This window comes from Anabrus simplex, chromosome 2 (genome assembly GCF_040414725.1).
Source record: "Anabrus simplex isolate iqAnaSimp1 chromosome 2, ASM4041472v1, whole genome shotgun sequence".
In the NCBI taxonomy this organism is placed as follows: domain Eukaryota; kingdom Metazoa; phylum Arthropoda; class Insecta; order Orthoptera; family Tettigoniidae; genus Anabrus; species Anabrus simplex.
This window is the reverse complement of record NC_090266.1, coordinates 865,337,633-865,364,200: the sequence shown is the minus strand read 5'-3', so window position 1 is coordinate 865,364,200 and position 26,568 is coordinate 865,337,633. Positions and strand designations below refer to the sequence as shown.

The following is a 26,568-nucleotide window of genomic DNA, read 5'->3' as shown; positions in this document are numbered from 1 at the left end:
AAAATGATTTTTGAGTACATGACGTTGATGGTGATTCATTTGTCGGATGGAGGCATTAATCCTTGTGCAGGCTTCTTCAGTAGGAGTAGGCTATGTCGGAACATCGATTTAAAATCCTAGTCAGGAAGGGCAACCGGTCGTAAAACTATGGTGTGAGGCGGGTTGTGCAAAAAAGCTAGCAATAAGTAAGGGCTGTTGATGGGGGCGTTAAACCTTGTGCAGACTCCTTCGAAAATGATTTCTTGAGTACAAGACGTTGAGGGTGATTCATCCGTCGGATGGAGGCATTAAGCCTTGTGCAGGCCTCTTCAGTAGGAGTAGGCTATGTACCGGTACCGGGATATCTAGTTATAAAACCCGCTATAACAAATTTATCGCGTATACTGCGATTTAAAATCCTAGTCAGGAAGGGGCAACCGGTCGTGTAAAACTACTAAGAGGCGGGGTGTGCAAAAAAGCTAGCAATAAGTAAGGGCTGTTGATGGGAACGTTAAACCTTGTGCAGGCTCCTTCGAAAATGATTTTTTTGAGTACAAGACGATGATGGTGATTCATCTGTCGGATGGAGGCAATAAGCCTTGTGCAGGCTTCTTCGGTGGGAGTAGGCTATGTCGGGATATCTAGTTATCGATTTAAAATCCTAGTCAAGAAGGGTAACCGGTCGTAAAACTATTGTGTATGATCTAAGAGGTGGGTTGTGCAAAAAAAAGCCAGTATTAAGTAAGGGCTGTTGATAGGGGGCGTTAAACCTTGTGCAGGCTCCTTCATCAGGAGAAGCCTACATGCCGGCACCGCGCAGGCTCTTTCGATAGGAGTGGGCACTGTGTGTGTTTTAACCTCTCCGTACAATCATGATAGTTTACGTTAGGAACTTACATAGGCTAAATGCTACACATTCCGCAGCAGAGCCGGGAATCGAACTCGGACCTCCGGGGGTAGCAGCTAATCACACTAACTACTACACCACAGAGGAGGACTATTTCAGAATATTTTAAAACCTTAATTAGTACTGTGTTTTAAGAGCTTACATGGGCTGAATGCTACTCAGCTAAGAAGACGTTCGTGAGTTACAAGTCGCTTATCAGCACACCGTGTTTTCGTTCAGGTTACTATTACAGCCGGAAGATACGTGCACAATTTCAGCTAACACATGCATTCCGCTGCTCGCTCTGCGCTGATACGACTTCAAGGACTGTAGAACAAACCCATAGCGTACAGTATGCATGCCTCTCACCCAGTAGTCTCGGGTTCGATTCTCTTGGGAATAAAAATGTGTTTAAATCGCAAGAATTTGTTGAGTTGTCCTTCCTGACACAAAACTAGCAGTATCTAACCTCTTACACTATAGTTTTCAACCGGTTGCCCTTCCTGACGTCAAAGAACTCGGATTAAGAATCTGTTTTGTTTTAAGACTAGTTGCCCTTCCATACGCAAAACTGGCAGTATCTAAGCTCTTACATCATACACTATTGTTTTCGACTAGTTACCCTTCTTGACAACTCGGATTAAGAATCTGTCGAGAATCGGGGATTTACAGCTAGATTTTAAATCGCTGTATCACGAACTATTGTTTTACAGCCGGATGCCCTTCCTGACTAAGATTTTAAATCGCAAGAATTTGTTTTAAGACTAGTTACCCTTCCCGACGCAAAATTGGCAGTATCTAGCCTCTTACATCATACACTATTGTTTTCGACCGGTTGCCCTTCCTGACGTCAAAGAACTAGGATCAAGAATCTAACACGAGAATCGGAAATTTACAGCTAGATGCTCTTCTTAGATTTTAAATCGCTGTATCACGAACTATTGTTTTACAGCTGGATGCCCTTCCTGACGCAAAACTAAGATTTTAAATCGCAAGAATTTGTTGAGTTGCCCTTCCTGACGCAAAAATGGCAGTATCTAGCCTCTTACATCATACACTATTGTTTTCGACCGGTTGCCCTTCCTGACGCCAAAGAACTTGGATTAAGAATCTAACACGAGAATCGGGGATTTACAGCTAGATGCTCTTCTTAGATGTTAAATCGCTGTATCACGAACTATTGTTTTACAGCCGGATGCCCTTCCTGACGCAAAACTAAGATTTTAAATCGCAAGAATTTGTTTTAAGACTAGTTGCCCTTCCTGACGCAAAACTCGCAGTATCTAGCCTCTTAGATCATACACCATAGTTTTACGACCGGTTGCCCTTCCTGACGTCAAAGAACTCGGATTAAGAATCTGTCGAGAATCGGGGATTTACAGCTAGATGCTCTTCTTAGATTTTAAATCGCTATATCACTACAGCCGGATGCCCTTCCTGACACAAAACTAAGATTTTAAATCGCAAGAATTTGTTTTAAGATTAGTTGCCCTTCCTAACGCAAAACTCGCAGTATCTAACCTCTTACATCATACACTATTGTTTTCGACCGGTTGCCCTTCCTCACGTCAACGAACTCGGATTAAGAATCTGTTTGACAACTTCTAACACAAGAATCGGGGTTTTACAGCTAGATGCACTTCTTAGATTTTAAATCGCTGTATCACGAACTATTGTTTTACAGCCGGATGCCCTTCCTGACGCAAAACTAAGATTTTAAATCGCAAGAATTTGTTTTAAGACTAGTTGCCCTTCCTGACGCAAAACTCGCAGTATCTAACCTCTTACATCATACACTATTGTTTTCGACCGGTTGCCCTTCCTGACGTCAACGAACTCGGATTAAGAATCTGTCGATAATCGGGGGATTTACAGCTAGATGCTCTTCTTAGATTTTAAATCGCTGTATCACGAACTATTGTTTTACAGCTGGATGCCCTTCCTGACGCAAAACTAAGATTTTAAATCGCAAGAATTTGTTGAGTTGCCCTTCCTGACGCAAAACTGGCAGTATCTAGCCTCTTACATCATACACTATTGTTTTCGACCGGTTGCCCTTCCTGACGCCAAAGAACTTGGATTAAGAATCTAATACGAGAATCGGGGATTTACAGCTAGATGCTCTTCTTAGATGTTAAATCGCTGTATCACGAACTATTGTTTTACAGCCGGATGCCCTTCCTGACGCAAAACTAAGATTTTAAATCGCAAGAATTTGTTTTAAGACTAGTTGCCCTTCCTGACGCAAAACTAGCAGTATCTAACCTCTTACATCATACACTATTGTTTTCGACCGGTTGCCCTTCCTGACGTCAACGAACTCGGATTAAGAATCTGTTTTACAACTAGATGCTCTTTTTAACACAAGAATCGGGGTTTTACAGCTAGATGCACTTCTTAGATTTTAAATCGCTGTATCACGAACTATTGTTTTACTGCCGGATGCCCTTCCTGACGCAAAACTAAGATTTTATATCGCAAGAATTTGTTTTAAGACTAGCTGCCCTTCCTGACGCAAAACTCGCAGTATCTAGCCTCTTAGATCATACACCATAGTTTTACGACCGGTTGCCCTTCCTGACGTCAAAGAACTCGGATTAAGAATCTGTCGAGAATCGGGGATTTACAGCTAGATGCTCTTCTTAGATTTTAAATCGCTATATCACTACAGCCGGATGCCCTTCCTGACACAAAACTAAGATTTTAAATCGCAAGAATTTGTTTTTAAGACTAGTTGCCCTTCCTAACGCAAAACTCGCAGTATCTAACCTCTTACATAATACACTATTGTTTCGACCGGTTGCCCTTCCTGACGTCAACGAACTCGGATTAAGAATCTGTTTGACAACTTCTAACACAAGAATCGGGGTTTTACAGCTAGATGCACTTCTTAGATTTTAAATCGCTGTATCACGAACTATTGTTTTACAGCCGGATGCCCTTCCTTGCGCAAAACTAAGATTTTAAATCGCAAGAATTTGTTTTAAGACTAGTTGTCATTCCTGACGCAAAACTGGCTGTATCCAGCCTCTTACATCATACACTGTTGTTTTCGACTGGTTGCCCTTCCTGACGTCAAAGAACTGGGATTAAGAATCTGTCGAGAATCGGTGACGGCATAACTTGCCAGGATTTGAATCGCGGTATCCATCATTGCGTCTGACTTGCAAGCTCACGCGTATTTTTTTTTTTTTTGCTGAGATATCATGCTACTTCCGTTCGCGAGCTAGAGCGGAAACTCGCAGTACTGCGTCTATTTCATCTTACAACTTGGAGGAGACAACATGTGCACATATAATTTATGATCTTTCACCCCTAATATTTTTTTAACATGTAAGTATCTCGCAACATTCTTATCCGTGTGTGTATCAGTGTTGCAATTACTAAGCGAGTGACCCGAGCGAGTTGGCTACGCAGTGTGCTTTCTTGATTTTCGTATGAGATATATTTGCAATTACTAAGCGTCTTAGCAGTGCGATGAACGAGTTAGCTACGCGGTATAGAATTTTTTATTTTCGTACTTAGCAAATCATTTGAAGTGTTAGCTATGCGATATGTGCACAGTGTGTTTTTTGATTTTCGTGATAGGCGAGATAGCTATGCGATATGTGCACAGTGCGTGTTTTACACTAGGTAAATCATTGAAGTTGTACTGAACACATCAAACAATGCTCGATTCTAGTCTTGCTATGTTTCAATCTAATTTTCTTAGGACAAAGGTATCCCCTAACATGTTGTATCGGATCACATGTAACGGCATCGAGTGCAGTGTTCGATTCTAGTCTTGTTAGTTTCAATCTAATTTTCTTAGAACAAAGGTATCCCCTAACATGTTGTACAGTGTTCGGTTCTACTTGTTTAGTGATCTGAACACATCAATCAATGTTCTGATTACATGTTGTATCGAGTGCAGTGTTCAATTCTAGTCTTGTTATGTTTCAATCTGATCTTCTTAGAACAAAGGTATCCCCTAACATGTTGTACAGTGTTCGGTTCTACTTGTTTAGTGATCTGAACACATCAATCAATGTTCTGATCACATGTTGTATCGAGTGCAGTGTTCAATTCTAGTCTTGTTATGTTTCAATCTGATCTTCTTAGAACAAAGGTATCCCCTAACATGTTGTACAGTGTTCGGTTCTACTTGTTTAGTGATCTGAACACACATCAATCAATGTTCTGATCACATGTAACGATATCGAGTGCTGTGTTCAATTCTAGTCTTGTTATGTTTCAATCTGATCTTCTTAGAACAAAGGTATCCCCTAACATGTTGTACAGTGTTCGGTTCTACTTGTTTAGTGATCTGAACACACATCAATCAATGTTCTGTTCACATGTAACGACATCGAGTGCAGTGTTCAATTCTAGTCTTGTTATGTTTCAATCTGATCTTCTTAGAACAAAGGTATCCCCTAACATGTTGTACAGCGTTCGATTCTACTTATGTAGTGTTCTGAACACACCAAACAATGTTTTAGTCACATGTTGAAGTTAACGACATCGAGTACAGTGTTCGATTCTACTTATTTTGCGTTCTGAACACATCAATCAATGTTCTGATCACGTGTTGTATCGAGTACTGGCTGTCTCATAAGGAGCTATGTATAGCCGCCATCTTGCGTCCGCCATCTTGCGCAAGCATCCTTAGGGGGCGTCTCTAGCCAAGGATCCTTAAGCCGCCTCATAAGAGCAACCACCATCTTGCGCAAGCATCCCTCATAAGGAGCCATGTATAACCGCCATCTTGCGCAAGCATCCCAAGGGAGTCTATGTATAGCGATCATCTTGCATAAGCACCTTTAAGGAGTCATGTATAGCCACCATCTTGTGCAATTAGCGTCGAGAGATGGCTGCTGTAGAATTTTTCTTTTTAAATTATCCACCACCATTTTTCAACTAAAGAGTGTAGCACTGAGGTTTGCGATGTAAGATGGCGGATGACAGCTGCGCGTAGCACGTGGAATTTTCCGCCACCGGGCAGCACGGTGCTCAAAGATGGCGGATGACAGCTAACAGAACTTTTCAAATTATCCGCTACTACAGAGAGCAGCACGGTGCTCTGTTCATTAAAAGATGGCGGATGACAGCTAACGAAATTGCCCGCAGCACGGTGCTCTGTTCATTAAAGATGGTGGATGACAGCTAACGAAATTGCCCCGCGTGAGGGCAGCACGGTGCTCTGTTCATTAAAGATGTCGGATGACAGCTAACGAAATTGCCCGCATGATAGTGCTGTGTTGGTTAAAGATGGCGGGTGACAGCTGTCAAAAGAGCATGTGGCTTTGTAGAGCACGTGGAATTTGCCGCCACAACAAAGAGGGCAGCACTGTACTCTGTTACTTAAAGATGGCTGTCAAAAAAAGCGCGTGGGTTTGTAAAGCATGTAGAATTTGCCGCCACCACATAGAGGGTAGCACGATGCTCAAAGATAGCTGCTGTCAAAAAGCATTTTTCAAATTATCCGCCAAGACATTTCAACTAAAGATGGCAGCACGGCGCTCAAAGATGACGGATGATAGCTAACAGAACTTTTCAAATTGCCCGCTACTACGTGCTTAAGGTAGTAGCCATAAAGAGGGCAGCAATGTTCTCTCTGGATTAAAGATGGCGGATGACAGCTGTCAGAAAATCACATGGGTTTGTAAAGCACGTGGAATTTACCGTCACCACAAAGAGGGTAGCACGGTGCTCAACGATAGCTGCTGTCAAAAAGCATTTTTCAAATTATCCGCCAGCACATTTCAACTAAAGATGGCAGCACGGTGCTCAAAGATGGCGGATGATAGCTAACAGAACTTTTCAAATTGCCCGCTACTACGTGCTTAAGGTAGTAGCCATAAAGAGGGCAGCACTGTTCTCTCTGGATTAAAGATGGCGGATGACAGCTGTCAGAAAATCACATGGGTTTGTAAAGCACGTGGAATTTACCGCCACCGGGCAGCACGGTGATTAAAGATGGCTGCTGTCAAAAAGGCACATGGCTTTATTTCCAAACAAGAGCACGTGGAATTTGCCGCCACCGGGTAGCACTGTTCTCTCTGGCGGATGACAGCTGTCAGAAAAGCACATGGGTTTGTAAAGCGTGTAGAATTTACCACCACCACATAGAGGGCAGCACGGTGATCTCTGGCGGATGATAGCTGACAAAAAAGCGCATAGGTTTGTTTCCAAACAAGAGCACGTGGAATTTGTCGTCACTACATAGAGTGCAGCACTGAGGTTTGCGATGCAAGATGGCGGATGACGTACCACATTTCAAAGGTAAGTAGCTAAAGAGGACAGCACGGTGCTCAAAGATGGCGGATGACAGCTGCACGTGGCTTTGTTTCCAAACAAGAGCACGTGGAATTTGCCGCCACTACATAGAGTGCAGCACTGTGGTTTCGGATGCAAGATGGCGGATGACGTACCACATTTCAAAGGTAAGTAGCTAAAGAGGACAGCACGGTGCTCAAAGATGGCGGATGACAGCTACACGTGGCTTTGTTTCCAAACAAGAGCACGTGGAATTTGCCGCCACCACATAGAGGGCAGTATTGTTCTCTCTAGATTAAAGATGGCGGATGACAGCTGTCAAAGGTAAGTAGCTAAAGAGGGCAGCACTGTTCTCTCTGGATTAAAGATGGCGGATGACAGCTGTCAAAAAGCACGTGGCTTTGTTTACCACGCGCTAGTTAGGTTAAGTTGGTACCACTAAAGTTTAGGCCCGTCAAGATGGCAGTACTGAGGTTAGCGATGCGTTGTTGTCTGTCAAAAAGCACGTGGCTGTCAAAAAACACGTGGGTTTGTTTACCTCATGCTAGTTAAGTTAGGTTGGCACTAGTGAGGTTTAGGCCCGTCAAGATGGCAGCAGTGAGGTTAGCGATGCGTTGTTGTCGATGACAGCTGTCAAAAAGCGCGTGGCTTTGTTTACAAATTCAAATCTCGCGCCAAAATTCAAATCTCCCGCCAAAATTCAAATTTCCCGCGCCGCGGGCGGAGGAGGAGGCGCCCGAACTGTCCCATTATACTACTTCTGGTACCGATGTTTTTAGGTTGGTTATGGCATACAAAGCCGGTCTAGGAAGCCAAGAATAACGACAGACAGTATTAGGGGTGCTCACCACATGACACCTCAAAATCTGCAGGCTTTCGGGCTGAGCGGCGGTCGCTTGGTAGGCCATGGCCCTTCGGGGCTGTTGCACCATGGTGTTAGTTCTTTATGATATACGAAAGTTCCTTGGGTTCATATCTCGAAAACGAATAAGGGGTGGGTGATCCACCCTATACAAAAGATATACCACAAGAATTGAATACAATACAAGAGAAACTAACCGATGTCTGATAAATATACACTTTTTATTTGGCGCTGATGTATCGTAATGGGATGTACGAGTACATTAAACTCATTTTGCGGATGTGTCGATTGAACACTTTAGTACGTACTTGGCGAAAGTGTAAAAAGCTTAAGATGGCCTAAGTTCATCGTACCGCAAGAAGAAGTAACCAGTTCTTCTTTCTGTATCTTCATGTTATTTCAGTTTTCTTTAACGTTGCTCTTACAAGGATATACAGTATAGCTTTCCCCTGAAGCTGGGATAGGTAATGACTGAAACTGCGAGGGTAGCAGCTGTAGCCTTAATTAAAGTGCAGTTCTTTCATTTGGCTTTTGTCTAAATGAAAAACCACGGTAAAACATCTTGAAAACTGCTGGTGACAAAAGTAAACCAACGATCTCCAAATTGCTAACTTTTAGTTACACGACTCGTACTGCGCCGCCTGTACGATCCTATCTAAGCTAGGCAAATATTACTATAAGTAGTGGTCAAGTGCTTTCGAAATTAAGAAAGAGTGATCAAGGTTTCTGATCTCGTGTTTGAGTAGAGATCCTGAACTCTCTTCTAAATCTCTGTTTCTAAACGGACAACGTTACAGACAATAGAATGTTTAGCGATGGTAAATTTCTCACATTTATAAATTGTGTTCACTTTAGACCCGATATATTAATTAACTTTTCCAGTACCAAGGCTTTTTCACCGTTATTCATGCCCATCCCAGATTTTTCTGGATATTTTAGCAATGGATGAAATGGGCTGCGTAGTTTATAAAGGTATTACAAGAATTTTCTAAGTTACTGAACAACAATAGAAGAAAAATATTAATAATAGTTATTTCTTGCCTCTTTCGCCAGAACTGAACAACTGCGTGGTCAGTTTCCACAGATTCATACATTTCAAACTCGTTTTCACTATCGCCATAAAATCATCATTTCCGACAATATCTAAAATATCATCCTCCTACATCATGCTTTCATTACGACGGGGTAGAGACGTGTAGGACGGCTGTCAACGTCAAACACAAGGTATAGAATTATGGTAACAATATTGTAAAGTGATGAATCGAATTGATTATCGTCATCACCGGGCTCTTCTCGGTTCCGTGGCTAAATGGTTATCATGCTGGCCTTTAGAAAAAGGGGTCCCACGTTGAAATCCCGACGGGGTCGGGGATTGTAACCTTAATTAGTTATTTCTTCTGGCTCGAGGACTGAGTGATTTTGTCATCACCAATATTAGATTTCGCCGTAAGTAGGACCCCATCACAGATGCGCTGGTCAACTCCTAAGCCTGCACCAGGCCTCTCCGGAGGCCATGCACCATTATCATCGTTATTGATATTATTAGATCCTCCGTGATTCAGGTCGCAGCGCGCTGGCCTCTCACTGCTGGGTACCGTGGTTCAAATCCTGTTCACTCGATGTGACATTTGTGCTGGACAAAGCGGAAGTGAGACGGATTTATCTCTGGGTACTCCGGTTTTCCCTGTCATCTTTCATTCCAGCAAAAATCTTCAACATCATTTCACTTTGCAGTTATTAACCATCGCCCCAGAGGAGTGTGATAGGCTTCGGCAGCCAGCAAAATTCCTATCCTCGCCGCTAGGTGCTTCATTCAGTCCATTCCTGACCCGGACGAATGACAGGAAACAGATTGAGAATTATTATTATTATTATTATTATTATTATTATTATTATTATTATTATTATTATTATTATTATTATTATTATTATTATTATTATTATTATTATTATTATTATTATTATTATTATTATTATTATTATTATTATTATTATTATTCACCACCTCGTGTTGAACAATGGAATTGCAGCGCCAGACTAAAGTGGGGACTGGGAGAGTGTGTGGCATTAATTGTAAACCGAGTTAACTCATGCTTGGGATGGAAAACGTTTGATTTATTTTCTCTCATCCTAAGTTTATTTCTCCCAAGTTTCTGTTTTATATTTATGTACTATTACTGATAATGTTCTTATAATCCTTTCCTTTATCAGTGAAATGAAAGCGAGGATCGGGCAAAAACACACTCTCCTAAGTAATCCAAACTATAGAACAGACAATGCTGCTGATGTCACTTCAGCACTCTGTTGGATTAAACAAGAGGTCAATTATTGAACATATTATTTTTACAACATCATTACATTTGACATTTGTCCTTGTATACAATTACATGTTCTTGTAAGAAATGCTCTGGTAAATACGTACTGCTGTTACATAAAGCAGTTTTATTTCTCGTGAATAAGTGTGATAGGACGTTCTTTTTTATGAGATCTCAAATTCAGCTGTAAGTTCGTAAACTGTGTGTTATTTGCCTCTCTCGTAGGGCACAAAGTCACAGAATAAATTCATGTAATAAGGTGGGCTCTTCAGTCGGTCAGTACAAGATAAACTTTCACATTAATTGGCCGGATGATCAATGTGAACAAATAAATGAACTCATTAGCTATAAATAAAACATAAAATTAATTACATTGAAATACCAATTGCAATTTGTCTTGTACACAGAGATTTATCACTGCAATTGCCGCAATCGCATCAAAGCTAAATATTGTGCTGGGTTGTCTGTGTCCTTAAAAATTAAATAACTACGCAGAGAGGTAGCGTGCTTTACTATCCTCTGAATTAATTTATCCAACTACTGTTCACAGTTATTTACAAGTCATCTTGTTTTAGAATTCTCCTATTGACATAGTTCTTACTAACACATACTCGAATACACAGCCCAGTGACGCGTCGATCCCCAGTACTCCAACGTAGCATAGTGTAATTCCAGAAAAGAGTTCACCTCACAACTATGAAGTTTCATTGAACTCCGTGTAGCCATCTTTCACTGAATGACTCGTCACCGTCTCGTAACTGCTGGACAGTGACTCACTAAAAACTGACTGTTTCTCACTAGTTCTGTTCTTTACTTCTCACTAGTTCTGTTCTTTACATAGGCCAGCCAGAGATTCTAGGAGTTTCCACTTTCAGATCATTCTGGGCGCCTGCTCTACAGTTAATCAGCTTTCAGCTGGTTCTATCATCTTCGTCATCGCGAGCCTCAACATCTCGCCGACGGGACTGCTTTGCGCACACAATTTCGTTGCTGCAACCTCAGTTGCCGCTTCTCGCCAACATTGTAGCTTACACGGGTAGTATCAGGTAAGACAGGTCGAAATCTACCTTGAACTTTTTTGGCACAATCGTTGTACTGTAAGAGGATAGCGTGCGGAGAATCGGCCTCCAGATATAACTGCAAGTCTCCGAAATCGTACCTGGAATCCTGGTACGCAAGCATGACGGGAGGCGCATCTCGACATCCCTGAGCCAGCTCGGTGTTGTGGTGTGGCGGGACGTATATGCATGCAGTCCCTCGACCCTCTCTGAAGCTGTATTGTTTCACTCACAAAAGAATACCGGAATTGACTGGTATAAAATGCATGATGATAACACAAGTTTTTGTACACCAAGAACCACGAATTAGTAACTTCATCTTTGCACTGTTCTTCACACGTTTCTTTCTTCTTCTCCAAACAATATTCAGCGGGCACTACGAACTTGATAGGTCGCTCTCTTGTGTAATTAATTGCAAACGATGAATATTTTATCATATCCCGAAATCGTGGAGGTGAAATCTGAAAATGTATAAAGGACTGAATTTTAAGGATTGTGTCTCTGTGGTGAACCTCAACTTTAAAATCATTGCGAGAGGTTAGAATTTTACTTAATCGGCGGAAAAATGATTTCCGCTCCCGGAAGAGGAATTTGTCTAACGGTTGAAATACATCTGGATGAATCTGAATCAGTTCGATAGTTTTGCGTGGAAGGATGTCTTCATGACATGATGTATCACTGTATGTGGTCCACAAATCAAAAAGCAGGGCACAGTTGCCATCAGAGAACGGAAAAAAGGCTTCTGCAAACCAAATTTTCAGTTCTGTTTTCCCCAGTTTTCTCGATTTTGTGGCAATGACAACGCTGTTATCTGCTTTAAATATATGTTTTGAATCCAGAGAACCGAAGGTTCCGGACGACTCCTGCAGTACAATAAATAATTCAGGGAACAAAGAACCATCCACACTGATGGTTGCTGTTATGCTGTATGAATGTATGAGTGAACTGACTGATTGGGCTATCGTGTGCGTGTTTTCCTCACCTACAAAAGATAGTACTTTTCGTTTGCATTTCGCACTTGAGCCCGCTTTGATCAGTGTTGAAAATACAGGATGGGGTGTTATAGAGAATCGTTCTCGAGCCGTCTCCAGAAGTTTCTCTGCAGCGTTGTTTTTCGTCCTGAATATGCGAACGTGATCCGTATTTCGTAATTTTCCTACACCCAATTCTGTGTTATTTCTCGAAACGGCTGATCCAGGCATGAGAGGCGGAGAAATTACTTTTTTCGATAGATAGTTCACGTGCAATTTTCGAAGCCTACAGTCATAAATCTCCATCACTTACATTTCGCCCTCCTATTCTCGTCTTCTAGAAACAGGAATAGAGTTATTTATACTATACATACTTTTATTATGTTCAATCGGACCTGCCGAAATTTTCCAACTGCTTCTTCCACAAGTAAAGATATTGCTCCGACTTCAATCAACTAAAATATTTGTGGGCATGTGAAAGTGATAATCGCTTTTTACCACCTTCGTTAAGCCAGAATTTTACAGCCCTCTTCTTTTTGACTCTGTACCGATGTTTTCTCGCACAATTTTTACGTGACTGGGAACATAACTAGAACTGGAGATTTGTATGACAGCGGACTTGGAGCATCACTAGATTCGGAGGAGTCGTATTCTAGTTTCGAATTGTGTACCGGAGCTCCGCTTGCGATCGGCAGAAGGTTTCGACAGACTGAATCACTTAAGTCGTTTTCACTGTCTCCACTGTGCAGAAACCTCCTCAAGACGTTGCACTCTTCTACAATTATTTTCCATCAAATCAATCAGATATTGTCATATTTTCTTTTCTTAGGAGCTATTTTTCCTGAAAACAGACACCTCTTTTCGTGGAAATAACTCATTATAAACTCCGCTACGTTAATAGGATTTGAAACGTCATCCTGCGAGGAGCTCATTTCTATTGTGTTGCTTTCTTTAAAACAACCATCCAAAGAGTCACGTTACTGCTGGTTACAACGAAAACACCCCACAACTGGCCTTGAGTACGTCGGCCACCAGCGCTGTGCCCTCCAGCCAACATGTACTTTTGGAGTACTCGAGCGACATTCCATTGATCTGTATCAGAGATTCACCACATGATTTCAGAGACTTGCAGTTAAATCTGGAGGCTGATTCTTCGCACGTTGTCCTCTCATAGTACAACGATTGTGTCAAAAAAGTTTCTTGTTGATTGTTGTTTAAAGGGGCCTAACATCTAAGACCATCAGCCCAAAAAAGAAAGTTTCAAGGTAGGTTTCGACCTGTCCTGTCTTACCTGATACTTCCCTTGTAAGTCAGCCCTCCTGCATTCTCGATATTCATTATGGCAGTATATTAGACGTCTCAAATACACTCATGTTCATAAAAACCAGTATACCTTGAAAGAATAGAGATAGGAAATTCATATTCACAGGACAGGTGCATTAGTATGTTCTGAAGAAATGACTTGCATTTCAACCATGTCGGCCCTCAAGTTCAAGGTCCACATCTGTATCACGGCGCACCACCACCGACTGGTAAAATGTGCCTGTGGCTCTTGTTGTCGCTAAAACCGAACGTAATGTATCATTGTGACTTGAACATACGTGCAGGATGCCTTGAAGACGTATGCGAGAACGGTACCGCCATATTAGTGAGTTTGAAAGAGGGCGCATTACTGGCATAAGAGAACGTGATACATCCGTCCGGGAAATTGCTGCTCGTGTGGGACGAAGTGCGTCGGCAGTGCAATGCGTGTGTACAGAATGGCTCACAGAAGGCCGTAGAATATGACGAGATTTGCCTGGCCGCACTACCCTGACCACCCCCTGAGGAGAGCGACACCTCATTCGAATGGCATTGCAGGAGAGATCTGCGTCCTTCTCGGCTCTGGTGTAACAGTGGAACAGTGTAACACATCGCACACTATCAGGAATGACAGTCCGTCGCCGTTTATTAATGTCAGGATTACTGGCGCGTAGTCCACTTCTCTACCTAGCTTTGACGAATGTGCATATGTAACATGCTAGACTGCAATGGTGTATAAAACGACGTCACTGGGCACAGGAATGGCAGCAGATAGTGTTTTCGGACGAATCCAGGTTCGGCGTGTTTGAAAAAGATGGCCACATCTTGGTTCGCCGCAGACAGGGGAAGAGGCATCAAATTGACTGCATTCCCACAATATATAAAGAGCCAGCTCAAGGCCTTATGGTGTGGGGTGGTATAGGGTACAACCATAAATCACAGCTGGTGAATGTCCAGGGCACTGTGACCAGCTTGACCCACGTGAATGACATCCTGCGGTCCTTAGCCATACTCCTTTTGCACGACACCCCAGACGCCATATTTCGGCCTGGAAATACGCGACCACATGTTGCTGCCTTCTTGTTGTCACAGTATGTCAGACTGTTACCCTGGCCCTCCCAATCACCGGACTTGTCGCCAATCGAAAATGTGTGGGATATGGTGAAACGACGGGTGCGGCTCTGTGACTCAGTGCCAACTACCAAAGTTGAACTGTGGAACCAGGTGAATCCAGCATGGATAGCTATACCCCACGACGCCATTCGCGCTTTATACCTGCCGATGCCATCAAACATGGAAACAAGTTATCATTGCTCATGGAGGACCCAATGCCTACTAGGTAACATGACAAATGCTGAACGTAGGTGACGGAATTGCTAATCCTTTCTGTGGAACATACTAATGATCACGTCCTTTGAATATGAACTTCCTATCTAGTATTTTAATTTGTTCTGTTTTGTTTATGAATATGAGTGTATGATGTCAACGACACATCAAATTTTATATATTACTTTTACCACGTTGTGCAGTACCTATGAATACAATAATTTTAAAAGAATTTCGCTATTATTTTTGCACACCAACTCCCCTTGTATTTCATGAATTACGAAAGAGTAGTTTTGTGTCTCTGCCGAGACGTACAATGAATCATCAACATTATGAACATGAAAATATATTAAAGTAAGTCATGAACATATTTCAGAGATAACATTCAATTGCATGGACATTCTGAGTTCCATAGTAGTGATGAACAATTTCAGTACAAATATCTTATGGTAACATAACAATGTTTTATGTGGGGAGAATTTATAATTACGGTGATTCCTAGATGAGGCCCTTGAAATTTGTTTGGCTCATCCAGAAATACAATGTTCTACTCCCGCTTAGAATGTCAAGAAATTTAGGAAAAGCTCCGTCATTCCTGGAATGGCACATGATCCTTAGGTTCGCGCCCTCTACAAGAGTTCTAATGTACCACGATCCCAAAACATGCAATCAAGTAGCTTCTCCTTTCATAGGAGTGTTTCATTTCTCTTAACTAATGTCTAATTATATGACAAGTATTGTATTGTCTACATAAGCATAAGTGTATTGGTGTAACGGAAGCCTTTTAATGTGTACGTGAGTTTGAATGTCGGTGTCGAAAAATTACTGTGATTGCGATTATGTATTTCGCATTGGAGAATAAGAAAAACGCGACTGTCTTAGAGCAGGTGTGAGTATAGTTTCAGGTGTTATGCTCTAACTCTATGTGTGAGGGGAAATGCATGTAATTCTCCAAATGTACGTATTCTGTAAGTGAACTAGAGTTTTGTGTATGCATAATGTAATACTAATTTAGTGTGTGCGTACGTCATGGAAGTGTAGGTTAATGCATTGTTACGTTTACACAATATACATGTGTCTCACATAAACCCAGACCGAACGCACGGCGTTTGTACTCTGGGATACGGCAGCTGCAGTATGGAAGGAGCGCGCATAGTTCTTGACCTTGCAAGCAGCCTGCACGTGTTCGACCTGGCAAGCATCAGTCGCCAGTCTGAATGTCACCTGTGAACATGGTGAGACAGTTATCATTGCAACACTGTATTTTCGTATGTAAAAGTTCTGGTTTCATCTTAACGGTCGTGTGAACAGTCGTAACTCTCACTATTGGTGTGCAGAAAATCCTGATGGTGTTTATGAAGTCCATCATTATAATAGTAAAATTGCTGTTTGGTGTGCTGGTAGTGAAAGACGAATAATTGGGCCTAAATTTTTCGAGTCGACAGAAAATGCTGAGCGGTACCAAGATGACATTTTTACGCCGTTCTTCCATCAGTTAACGGAAGAAGAAAAGTCGCGTGGGTGGTTTCAACAAGATTCAGCCCCTGCTCATACAACGGAAGATTCCCTTCTTTCGATCTCGGAAGTGTTTGCAGTCGGAGTGATCAATGCTGGTCTATTTTCCCCTCGTTCTCCAGATCTAACAATGTGATTTTTACTTGTGAGGTAAACTGAAAGCAAAAGTGTATCGAAGAAATCCTCACACATTGGAGGAACTGAAAGAAAACAACAAGCATGAAATAAGAAACATTACAGTGGCAGAACTCACTCGCGTCAGACAGAATGTGGTTACCAGGTACACTGATATGCCCGAAAATTATGATCACCTACCTACTATCGATATAAGCCCATCCAGGAGATAGCAGCGTCACCTGACGAGGAATGACTTCTAGTCAGACACCCGCACGGTGCATGTAGTATCAGTGATCGTGCTGTCCGTGTGTAGAATGGGTTTGACCGAGGGCAGATTGTGATGGCCTTGAGGCTAGGCAAGAGCATTTCGGAAACTGCTCAACTTGTCGGGTGTTCGAGGAGTGCTGTGGTGAGTGTCTTCAACAAGTGGCGAAACCAAGGTGAAACCACGTCCGAACGTCCAGGGGTTGGACGGCCACCCCTCATTACAGATGTCGAACGTCGTAGGCTGGGAGAACAGGCGGCGAACTGTGGTGGAACTAACATCAGACTTTAATGCTGGGCAGAGTACAAGTGTGTCTGAACGCAGAGTGCACCGAACACTCCTAAGAACGAACCTCCGCAGCCGATGACCCATGCATGAGCCAATGTTAACACCATGACATCGGCTACTACGACTGAAATGGGTACGTGGCAGAGCGTTGCATGGCCTGATGAATCCCGATACCTTCTTGATCATGCTGATGGGAGGGTGCGAATCCGTCGTCTTTCAGCGGATCAGCTTCTTGACACCTGTACTGCGGGTCAGAGTCAAGGTGGCGGCGACTCAATTATGCTCTGGGGAACAATCACGTGGGCATCCATGGGGCCAGTGGAGCTCGTACAAGGCACCATGACGGGTTACAGTCCACGTACACCCCTTCATGACGGTCATGTTTCCCAATGTCAGTGGCATTTTCCAACAAGGTAATGCACCATGTCACAAGGCTAGTATTGTGATGGGGTGGTTCAAGGAACTCAGTTTCGAGTTGGAATTGATGTGCTGGCCCTACAACTCGCCAGATCTTAACCTGATATAACAAATCTGGGATGTGATTGAACGTGGCGCCAGAGCTCATCGCCTCCCTCCCCAGAATTTACAGGAATTAGGTGACTTGTGTGTGCAGATATGATACCAACTCCTTCCAGTGACCTACCAAGCGCTCATTGCTTCCGTGCCAATGATGGACATACCGGCTATTAAGTACGTGGTCATAATGTTCTGGCTGATCAGTGTACAATGCCTGTATAAACTAAGGAGGGCGACATTTCCAGTATATTTTATAGGGTAAGATTTCATATAAGATTGTATACACGCTTAAAGCAGGGCGGCCGCACGCGACATAAGTTCGGCTGAGGCAGTTGCGGTAGTGCAGTGTACAAACACGGGGCGTTCGGTCTGAGTTTATATGAGAGACCCTGTAGTTCTGTTAATATGAATGCCTTGTAAATATTGAAGTATGAGTAATAATGTGTAATAAATTGTGTACAGGAATACATTATAATACTCCAAGTGTGGTTAATAATTATTTTGCTGGCTTTAAAGTGATCTGTAGCGTTATATGGTTACTTTTTGTCGGTAACGGTGATATAAACCATTCTGTAGGAATACGTCCTTGTCAAGTCGTTACGTTCTGGCTCATCAAAACATTAGTTCTATATATCGTGGCCTTGTTTTGCCAACACTGAGGCCTTCTCTTTTTCCTTTCCTCAACCCAGTTCTAACGTCTTCCTAATGACTTTTCGCTCTCCATCTCTCCCTTTCTTAACCCCTCTACAATATTGCCACTGACAAAACAATATTTGCATTTTTTATCTCTCTCTCCCACTATCTCCTTATGTTCTCCTTGGTGCAATCGTGCATGGAGTTGGACTCCGATTTGCATGTGCACTTACGAGCAGCATGGAGAGTTGTAGCTGACAATGCCTTAGCTTGTCGAACCAGCAACTTCTCTCTTGAATGTCAAAAACCAAGTGCACTTGGTACATACTGTTGTTATTGTTCGCAGGAGTGCTGGAGGAGCCCATCAACGAACAGGACAGTGCAGCCACTCAGAAGGCGAAGAGGTTCTACAACTCGTGCATGAACATTCGTAAGTACATTCTACATCACTAAGGCTACGCTGCTTTCATAATAGAGTGTAATACAAATTAGTTTTCTGTACGGAGTGACAAAGTGACACTTGAAATTACACTTCAGACAGTTATCAGCGGTTGTATAGAAGTCTTTACTTCAGACTAGGCAAAGCTTATAGTAGTTTGAACGTAAATTGTTATGGCCACTTATCTTGTCTGATTAATTAAGTTAATGACGACGTGTAAAATAAACTCAGCACCTTTATATATAAGTAGACGCTTTCTTGATGAACGTCATTCAGAAAATCCTAATCTTCTTGATGAAAGTAGCTAAGAGAAATTATATGCACGAGGAGATTTCCTAGAGTCTATGGCTTTGTTAAAGACTGGAAAGTACTTCAAAGATTAAAGATATGCTCAATATGTATTTACAGGATGTACAGAATATGAGTAATTTAATATTTCGTACTATTAATAATGCTAACTGCATGTATTAGTTGTGATTAAATACATACACATTACACACATACATAATCATTATAGACTGTTATGCCTTTCAGCGTTCAATCTGCAAGCCTCTGGAAATTTACTAAACGTCGCCACAATCCTCGTTTTGCAACTAGTGTAGTGGCCTCATTTACTTCTATACCTCTTAACTTTAAATCGTTAGAAACTGAGTCTAACCATAGCCGTCTCGGTTTACCTCTACTTCTCTTACCCTTCCAACAGAGTACAGTATTCTCCTAGCTAACCTATCCTCCTTCATTCGCCTCACATGACCCCACCACCGAAGCCGAAATATGCGTACAGCTTCATCCATCGAGTTCATTTCTAAATTATCCTTTATCTCCTCATTCCGAGTACCCTCCTGCCATTGTTCCCACCTGTTTGTACCAGCAATCATTCTTCCTTTTTTCATGTCTGTTACTTCTAACTTATGAATAAGATATCCTGAGTCCACCTAGCTTTCGCTCCCGTAAAGCAAGGTTGGTCTGAAAACATACCGATATAAAGATGGTTTCGTCTGGGAGCTGACTTCCTCCTTACAGAATACTGTTGATCGCAACTGCGAGTTCACTGCATTAGCTTTACGACACCTTGATTTAATCTCACTTACTATATTACCATCCTGGGAGAACACACAACCTAAATACTTGAAATTATCGACCTGTTCAAGCTTTGTATCACCAATATGACATTCAATTCTGTTGAATTTCTTACCTACTGATATCAATTTAGTTTTCGAGAGGCTAATTTTCATACCATACTCCTTGCACCTATTTTCAAGTTCCAAGTTTCGGCACAATCTGCCATTAAGACCAAGTCGTCAGCATAAGCCAGACTGCTTACTACATTTCCACCTAACTGAATCCCTCCGTGCCATTTTATACCTTTCAGCAGATGATCCATGTAAACTACGCACAGCAAAGGTGAAATATTACAGCCTTGTCTAACCCCTGTACGTACCCTGAACCAAGAACTCATTCTACCATCAATTCTCACTGAAGCCCAATTGTAAACATAAATGCCTTTGATTGATTTTAATAATCTACTTTTAATTCCATAGGCCCCCAGTATAGCGAACAGCCTTTCCCTCGGTACCCTGCCATATGCTTTCTCTAGATCTACGAAACATAAACACAACTGCCTATTCCTCTCGTAGCATTTTTCAATTAACTGGCGCATACTGAAAATCTGATTCTGACAGCCTATCTGTGGTCTGAAACCGCACTGGTTTTCATCCTACTTCCTCTCAACCACTGATCGCACCCTCCCTTTCAAGATGCCAGTGAATACTTTGCCTGGTATACTAATCAATGAGATACCTCGATAGTTGTTGCAATCCTTCCTGTTCCCTTGCTTATAGATAGGTGCAATTGCTGCTTTTGTTCAATCTGAAGGTACCTTACCAACACTCCATGCTAATCTTACTACTCTATGAAGCCATTTCATTCCTGCCTTCCCACTATACTTCACCATTTCAGGTCTAATATCATCTATTCCTGCTGCTTTATGACAATGGAGTTTATTTACCAACCTTTCCAGTTCCTGAAGCATAATTTCATCAACATCATTTTCCTCCTCCCCAAGAGCTTCGCTGTTCGCAACACCACCAGGATGATTTCCTTTTACATTGAAAAGATGTTCGAAATATTCCCTCCACCTCTCCAATGATTCCCTGGGATCTATTATGAGTTCACCTGAATTACTCGAAACACTGTTCATTTCCTTTTTCCCTCCCTTCCTAAGATTCTTTATTACTGTCCAGAAAGGTTTCCCTGCTGCTTGACCTAGCCTTTCTAGGTTAATACCAAAATCTTCCCACGACTTCGTTTTTGATTGAACAACTATTTGTTTCGTTGTTTATTTCATCTGTGTAAAAATCCCTGTCTACCTCGGCCCTTGTTTGGAGCCATTTCTGATAACCTTACTTTTTACGTTTACAAGCTGCTCTCACTTCATAATTCCACCAAGATGTTCGCCTTTCCCCATCTTTAAACACAGTTATTCTTAGGCACTCCCTTGCTGTTTCTACTACAGCATCCCTATATGCCACCCATTCACTTTCTATATCCTTAACCTGCTTACTGTCTACTGTTCGAAACTTCTCACTAATCATATCCATGTACTTCTGTCTAATTTCCTCGTCCTGGAGATTTTCTATCGTTTGCAGACAGATTTCCCTTTCTCTATCGTGGGCCTAGAGATACTTAGTTCACTACATATCAGATAGCGGTCTGTGTCATCGAAAATTCCCCGTAAAACGCGTGCATTCCTAACAGATTTCCTGAATTCGAAGTCGGTTAAGATATAGTCTATTATGGATCTGGTACCCCTAGCCTCCCATGTGTAGCGTCGAATAGCCTTATGCTTGAAGAATGTATTCGTAACTGCTAAACCCATAATAGCACAGAAGTCCAGCAAACGTTTCCCATTCCCATTAGCTTCCCTATCTTTCCTACATTTACCCAGCACCCTTTCGTATCCTTCAGTTCTATTCCCAACTCTCGCATTGAAATTGCCCATTAGCACTATTCTATCCTTGCTGTTGGCCTTGACCAAGATGTCACTCACTGCTTCATAAAACTTGTCAACTTCATCCTCATCTGCACCCTCACATGGTGAATACACGGGCACAATTCTTGTCCTAATTCCTCCAACTGAGAAATCTACCCACATCATTCGCTCATTTACGTGCCTAACAGAAACTATGTAGCGTGCAAAGGTATTCCTGATAAAGATCCCTACCCCAGACTCTGCCCTTCCTTTTCTAACACCCGTCAAGTACACTTTATAATCTCCTATCTCTTCCTCGTTATCTCCCCTTACCCGAATATCACTTACTTCTAGCACATCCAGATGCATCCTCTTTGCTGACTCAGCCAGTATTACTTTCTTTCTTCCATAAGCCCCATTAATATTGATAGCTCCCCATAGAACTCCATTTCGTTCGCCAAGTTCTTTCCAAGGAGTCCCTCGCTTGTCAAATGGGAGTGGGACTCCGTTACTCCCATAGGTCCAAGGCTTGCTTACAATGTTCTGAGCTCGGTAAATTCATGAAGCAGGTTGCTACCCAACTTGTACATAGTCCTAGTGAGGGTATCTCCTCTAACGGGTTATGGACCACCGGTGAATTGTGTAGTCCTATCCGCCTGAGCACAAGGAGGGCCATGAATCAGAATATGTCCGAGGTGCCCATTCCCATTCCATAGCAACTGGTATCCCGACTCTCATGACCACTTACTAGGCCACTCAGCCGTTGCCCATGGTTCACGAACTAGGACGTGACTACAGTAACTCACGCCATGAACCATTATGATTACAATAAAAATGAAAACTCTCTCCGCAGTCGGTGATCATCCGTGACCTGGAGTATTCATAATTAAAAAATTAATTCCTTAATTCATTCAAGTCCAAATCTTCTCGCTGTAGAACATCAATTTCTGATATTCTCATCGTTCTATAGATAAAAGCCACTGTTTTTATTAACGTCGCACTAGGCTTACGTGAATATAAAAGGCGAGAATATCTAACACATCAAAGGTTTCAGTGACGGAAGGATGGTAAAAGGCTAAATTTGGCCTTAATTAAGATACAGCATCAGAATGTACCTAGTATGGAAATTGGAAACAACGGAAAACCATCTTTAGGACTGTCGACACTGGGATTCGAACCCACCATCTCCCGAATGCAAGCTCACAGCTGTGAGGCCCTAACCGCACGGCCAACTTGCTCGATGCAATATAGGCTACCCCGTCTTCTACTCACTGGTAATTTCTACTACCACGGCTGCCCTCAGTCATGGCCGCAGCTCGTCCATTAAATACGTAACACACTCTCCATGCTTCTATATTTGTACCGATATTTTCATTATTGTGGTGACTGTGGCGATGTAAAACATTTATTACCATGCTGGATAGATGCGCAGTACCGAGGTTCGTAAGAAACTACGATATGTCAGTAAAACTACAACCATACGTAGCATAAGTTGTTGTCGATTGCCTAAGGGTCCTGATCTTCATAGTTCGTTCCCAAACGCAGCCTGGTCTAAACGAACAGATTAACAGTTTGTATGAAACATTTTCAAGACATAGAATTGAGCTTTACTGAAAAATACATAAATAATACGGAAAGACGTGTTTCTATAAGTGCGATCACCCATGTTGAACGAATTAGGATAAATAGTGATGTTAGTCGGTAAGTGAATGTGAATTATAGCTGCCTACCGAATTAAGTTTTTGTGAGATAAAACTTACAGCTGACTAATCAGTGGAAATGCTTTGGTTAGAGAATGAAGTAAGTTTTCATCTTTCATATACTTTTGCAACAGTTAGTTTTACCGGATAATATCAGTAACAGAATCTCCCTTGTATCCCAAATTTTGGAATAACTTATCAAAGGAGGTGTACAATAAATTTCCAATTCCTTTCAAATCATTTAATAAAAATCTAGGAAAACAACACATAGGGCATTTACCACCTGGGCGACTGCCCTAAATGCAGATAAGTTTTCATTTATTTATTTATTTATTTATTTATTTATTTATTTATTTATTTATTTAATGCCTCATTAAAAAAGTTGAAATTGTTATTAGAAGACACTGAGAATTGTGATGATAGTTGCCTAGGAACGTAAGATATTTTACTTAATCAGTTCAGACACATAATTATGAAATACCGAAGTGTGGTTTGTCCACAATTATACGTTCATATTTTATTTATATTCAGAGTGGGAAGATTTACGAAGCCAGAACATTAAGTATTATTTGTCATTGTCGCGCCCTCGATATTTCTTTTGAAGCGCCTCCTTCATTAGAAAATGGCAATATGCATTTCTTTGAGCATGTAGTTCAACTTTATGAGAGCGGAAAGTAATGCACCTTCAAATTGATTAAATTAATGTAAAAGAAACTGTTGGTTACATCTGGACAAGGTTTTATAACGGTAATTTACTAACTCATGACATCAGATACTAAAACACTTTTATTGCCCACATTGGCAAGCACACACTGCTACACAACCGTTTTATTACATCAATACAGAGCAACTGTCTGTCCCAACTGTGAAAAAAATCTACGATGAAAACAGGATGAACAATAAAAGCATGGCACCAGCTTCGAAATATAAAAATATAACATAACCTAAACTTAATATACAAACCACACTACATACACACAATGCATTATAACAATCCAGTTACCAACATTTCCCTCTTTTGATACATTTTGAATAAACTAGTATAGTCCAAGATGCTTGGGGAATTTCTGAATTTTCTCTCTTGGTAGCACCTTCGTAAATAGTTCAGCTATATTCTAAAAAGAAGGGATATACTTAACCTGACAATTTCCTTCTGAACAGTTTATTTACAAGCATGAACCATAATATCTATATGCGTCGACCTATCACTCACATCAGTATTAACACTTAACTTTACAGCTGGAGCATTATCAAAATAAACTTCACATACGGTAGCAATCATATTTTCCTGCCCTAATTAAATGAGGACATCCTATGCCAAAGGAGTTCCCTGGTTGCTTCTGCCATACTCATATATTCAGCTTCCATTGTGGAGTGAGCAACACAGGATTGTTTCTTGCTGTACCATGTTATGGCACATCCTGAAATAATTATTGGAAGATTCTTTGTCTTCCCCCAATCAGCATCACAATACATTTTTACAGTTTGATTACCAAAAAATGCAATTTTACATCTCTCGTCGCTACAGATACCTAAACATATGTTTCAGTTCCTTCAAGTCTTGTTTAGTAGGATTCTCAAATCTACGATATAAAATGCTGACAGAAAATGCAATACCTGGCCTAAAATTGTTTGATAGATACAGAAGACTTCCTACAGCAATTCTATACAAGCTAAAATCAAAACATTCATCGTCATTGATGACAAGTACTCTCTTAGGCTCCCTAGGCAACATAGTATATACGGGTCTAATACAGTCTTCCATTAGATACTCACTTAACAGACTGTCAGTATAATGTGACTGAGACAATGCAATACTACCATCAGATTGTTCGACTCTTATAGACAATATGTTACTTGCTTCGCCCAGATGACGAATGATCAACTCTTTCGACTACTCAACTTCGACACGAGGTACAGATTCTGATTCTCCAATTACAATAGCATCATAAACATTCAAACCAATTTTAATACCTCCCCTTACATATACACATCGATATTTCTTACATTGTACAAACCCTTGTTTCTGCATAATTTTATCAGCATACACATTCCAATACCTACTTGAATTTGGGAGTCCATAAATACTATTCTTCAATGTACTTAGATTTGTAACAGGATTTCCAACTTCAAACAATTCAGGCTGTTTCATGTACACATCTAGACTGTTTGAACTGTTAAGATAAGCACTGGTAACATCTAAGTGTTCTACACTTCAATGTTTTTGTACATCAATAGCAACAAGTAGTCCCTGAATACGTACAGAGCAATTATCTAAACACTTTGCCTTTTCCAACTCTAACACAGGTATCTTAAACAATTCATATGCATGCTCATGACCAAACCTATCACGCCATAATTTAACATCACTTGCACACTTGTATGCTGCACTTTCAACTACTTCCTTGCTCTCTTTTGTGATAATTCCGTATTCACCACATGTAATGACAGACGCACTTTCATTCCTAACCTGATACACAAAATTGCCCCTTCTCACAGCAGGATATAATGTATCTCCCTTATGATACATCACTAGTAAATGCAACTTTAAATCCTTTAGCAGTCACCTGACCAATACTTATCCGATTTGCCCCAAGGGTAGGTACATACAGCACACCACTAAATTCAATTTTCCGTCCTGTCAAAATTTTGGCAGTAATTGTTCCTATACTTTCCACTTTTAATTCCCTGTTATCACCTACTATTACAAGTCCAATTTTACACCTTGACATAGATTCAAACATCTCCTTACATGGACTCATATGATATGAAGCACAGGAGTCCAAGTACCATTCATGTCTCTTCCCTTCCTCCGCAGACACTGGCATACACATAACCTTATATATCACCGGTTGTGTATCTGCTGTAGCTAACATACAAGTTCCGTTTCCACTCATGTTCTTCTTTTCTGATCTCTTATTCGGGCAATTCACAGATATATGTCCAAATTGATCATAAGCATAACACTTCACTTCAATCTTACAGTATTTTGACACATGTCCCTCTAAACCAGTGAGAACAATCTACGATAAAAAAATGACGAACAATAAAAATATGGTACCAGCTTCGACATAATAAAAATATAACATAACCTGAAATTAATATACAAACCGCACTGTATATACAAAATGTATCAGAACAATCCAGATACCAACATAAACAATAGG

The 26,568-nt window shown here is 41.3% G+C and overlaps 1 protein-coding gene across 1 annotated transcript in view; it reads left to right on the top strand.

Moving 5' to 3' along the window:
* LOC136863720 (neprilysin-1) overlaps positions 1-26,568 on the top strand; it is a 729,030-nt gene that overhangs the window by 479,998 nt on the left and 222,464 nt on the right. The window contains exon 4 of the mRNA XM_067140078.2: positions 18,638-18,721. Within this exon, the coding sequence (XP_066996179.2) occupies positions 18,638-18,721 (84 nt within the window). The remainder of the gene's footprint in view (positions 1-18,637; positions 18,722-26,568) is intronic.